The 2,699-nt window shown below is 40.4% G+C and overlaps 2 protein-coding genes across 23 annotated transcripts in view; one reads left to right on the top strand and one right to left on the bottom strand.

Annotated features, from left to right (window-relative positions):
- Positions 1–1,989, bottom strand: part of Pigl (phosphatidylinositol glycan anchor biosynthesis class L) — a 72,401-nt gene extending 70,412 nt beyond the window's left edge. For 2 of the 8 annotated variants that reach the window (XR_004516935.1, XM_033762766.1), the window contains exon 1: positions 1,684–1,987. Coding sequence is in view for 6 of the 8 variants with exons in the window: in XM_033762766.1 (XP_033618657.1) it covers positions 1,684–1,918 (235 nt within the window). In the remaining 2 variants the exon portion in view is untranslated. Of the gene's footprint in view, positions 1–1,683 lie in introns of all 8 variants that reach the window. The other 6 variants (XR_004516934.1, XM_033762767.1, XM_010611516.2 and 3 more) reach the window with 5 other exon arrangements.
- A 484-nt stretch (positions 1,990–2,473) lies between these two features.
- Ncor1 (nuclear receptor corepressor 1) overlaps positions 2,474–2,699 on the top strand; it is a 154,183-nt gene continuing 153,957 nt past the window's right edge. For 8 of the 15 annotated variants that reach the window (XM_010611539.3, XM_019205696.2, XM_019205699.2 and 5 more), the window contains exon 1: positions 2,491–2,551. The gene's annotated coding sequence lies outside the window, so the exon portion shown is untranslated. Of the gene's footprint in view, positions 2,552–2,699 lie in introns of all 15 variants that reach the window. The other 7 variants (XM_010611568.2, XM_010611558.2, XM_019205710.2 and 4 more) reach the window with 3 other exon arrangements.

Raw genomic sequence — 2,699 nt, 5'->3', positions numbered from 1 at the left:
AAAAAAAAAAAAAAAAAAAAAAAAAGAAACAATTTGAGGGGCCTAGGACTATAGTGTAGTGATACAGTTCTGGCCTAGCGTACATGAGACCCTGGGTTCAATCCTTACCACCACCAACAAAATTTTGATTCCTGGTCCTAAATTTGTATAAGCATATTGAAAATATGAAGACATTTATTAAAGAATACACTGCATCTATAATATTTTGCAAATAAAATATAGTTTTCTCTTGTGGATTTTGAAACAAACTTGCTTATAATTTCACTCCCATGGTTGTAATATCAAATATAAATAAAATTAAAAGCAAAGAAAAAAGGTGTTTTAACTTGCAACTGTTCACAAATAGTATCCTTAACAGAACACAATGAAAAGTGCTTAGGTCCAAATTATCACTAAACATGAATCTTACCATTAACAAAAGATTTCAGAAAAAATATTGCACAAATCCAGAAACATTAAAAAACACTAGTCAATGCTAGAGAGGATAATATATCAAGATAAATATTATTACTACCAGTCAGAATGTTAATTGGTATGTTTTGGAATGATTTGCATATAAAGCCTTAAAATGGCCAATTTTGAAACCAGTGCTAATGAAATGGACATAGAATAAGGTGTAGCATCAATGTTTTTAATAAGTATATGTTAAATAAAAAAGTAATGTCAAGTAAAAAAAATCTAACTTTATAAAATGTGATTTCTGTGAAAAATCTCTGTAGAAAAAGAACTAGAACAACACACAAGCAAATGAGAAAAGAGGTCATGGGCAATTTAAAAAAACAGCTCTATTGAGGTATAACGACATACTCTAAAATTCACCCATTATATGTGTACAGTCCAATTGCTTCATTTATACAGTTGTGAATTATCACCATAATTAAGTGTTGTGGTAATTTTTTTCTCATTTAATCTTTTCTGTAGCAAAACACAAGGTTTATTCCTTGCTTCTTTTTGTCTTGTTTTGTTTTTGAGACAGTGTGTTACTATGTAGTTCAGACTGCCCTGGAGCTCACTGTGTAGCCCAGGCTGGTCTCGAACTCATAACAATCCTCCTGCCTCAGCCTCCCGTGTGCTGGGATTACAGGCATGCTCATCACACCTGGCTAAGGCTTATTCTTTGAAAGCCTCCTTCAAAGAAGGGTGAGTGGAGATAAACTAAAATTATACAATTACTTTCTAAGCATCTGCGTCAACTTCTCCAATTTGGCGCATGCATCTTTCTGGCACAAATTAATTTTAAAGCAGCAATAAGGTTCTCTGCTACCATGAGAAGCGAACAGGCACAATATATATTGGTTCTGTTTGGTGCAGTACATATAGTAAGATTATTATTCTTTTTTTAAAAAGATCATTATCCTTGATCTTTTTGTAAAAAGGTTCCACAGAATAACGTATACAGTTGCAGTTCTCAAAGGAAATGCAGATACAATATGAAACCAACGGCGAGTAATTACTTTTCTGCTCCTCAGTTCTCCTAGTAGGACCGCTGCAGGTGTGTTTCCCAACCCACCAGGGAAGCTGACTAATCTTACAGCTTGTGAGAAATTCAGAAAGGACCTTCGGTGTATATTTACTTAGCTCCCTACAGCAAAAAAACCCCTTTGGTAAGAAGTCCACTGAGATCGGTTAACACAGAAATCCCTACAGAGTCCCGGTTCCCAGTGCCCATCAAAGGCTTCCTACCTGCAGAGAAGCAGAGCAGGGACACCTGGTGTTTCAGGCGGGCCAAGCCTAGCACGGTGGGAGCAAAGAACATGGCCTCATCATCTGGGTGAGCAGTCACGAGTAGGGTCCGGCTTCCAGCTCCCAGCAGGCCAGCTTGCTCCCGACTTCTCTTTAGTTCTGAGGAGTCCCAAACCCAAAGAAGTGCCCATATCAGGATCGCAGCTATCACACACAAGAGGCCCACCACTTCCATATCCGGTAAGCTGCTCTGCGTTTGCGTAATAGCGAAGGTTGGCTCAGGCTCTAGCTCCGGTAGGAAAACTGCACCCGCAGAAACTGCGTTCCGCTTTTAAGGGTGTAGCGGCTAAGATTTTATAAGTAGGGTTTGTTGTCTAACAGGGAAGCTTCCCAATTTACAGTCCTGTCTCCCTCTTTAGCAGCGTTTACAAATCTTACGTCTGCTTGATTTAAAAGCAGAGTTGAAGCCCGTGCCGTTCAATTTAAGACCATCGTCCATCCTTATCTAATAATGTGCTTAAAAGAAAGCATTTAAAACTAACCGACAACTTGTAGAAAAGAGCTTCTTCCTCTCAACTAACTTTCTCATTTTTCAAAACCCTAGTTTTTTCAATTATATGGTTAGCCTGTTAACCAGATTACTTTTGCAAAACGGCCTAATACGCCACTTTTTTTCCTTTTAGGTTTTTGAGTATGGGGTTACGGGTAACCGTCCAATCGTTTCACTACAAGAGGCCAGTAAGGTTGAGAGTGCACGTCGTAGTCGTCAGATAGATTCGCTTAAGAGTTTTCACAGATTATGGAGTAACGTCGTGGACAAATCAGCCTGGCTCGGTATTTCGGCGAGGACTTGGTGCCAAAGTACCGGGTAGGTCGACAAGCACCGCCGCCACGTGGTGTCCGGTTTCCTCCACCCAGCTCTCTGGCTGGCGGGGCCGGTGCCGACCTGCCGCACTGAGGGGTCGCAAGCTAAAGGCACAGCCAGCCACCCTGCTCTTTCCCACGCCCGAAGGAGG

Source organism: Fukomys damarensis, unplaced genomic scaffold, assembly GCF_012274545.1.
Source record: "Fukomys damarensis isolate Sample0158 unplaced genomic scaffold, DMR_v1.0_HiC HiC_scaffold_13, whole genome shotgun sequence".
NCBI lineage: Eukaryota > Metazoa > Chordata > Mammalia > Rodentia > Bathyergidae > Fukomys > Fukomys damarensis.
Note: the sequence above shows the minus strand (reverse complement) of the source record. Positions and strands in the feature narration are given on the sequence as shown.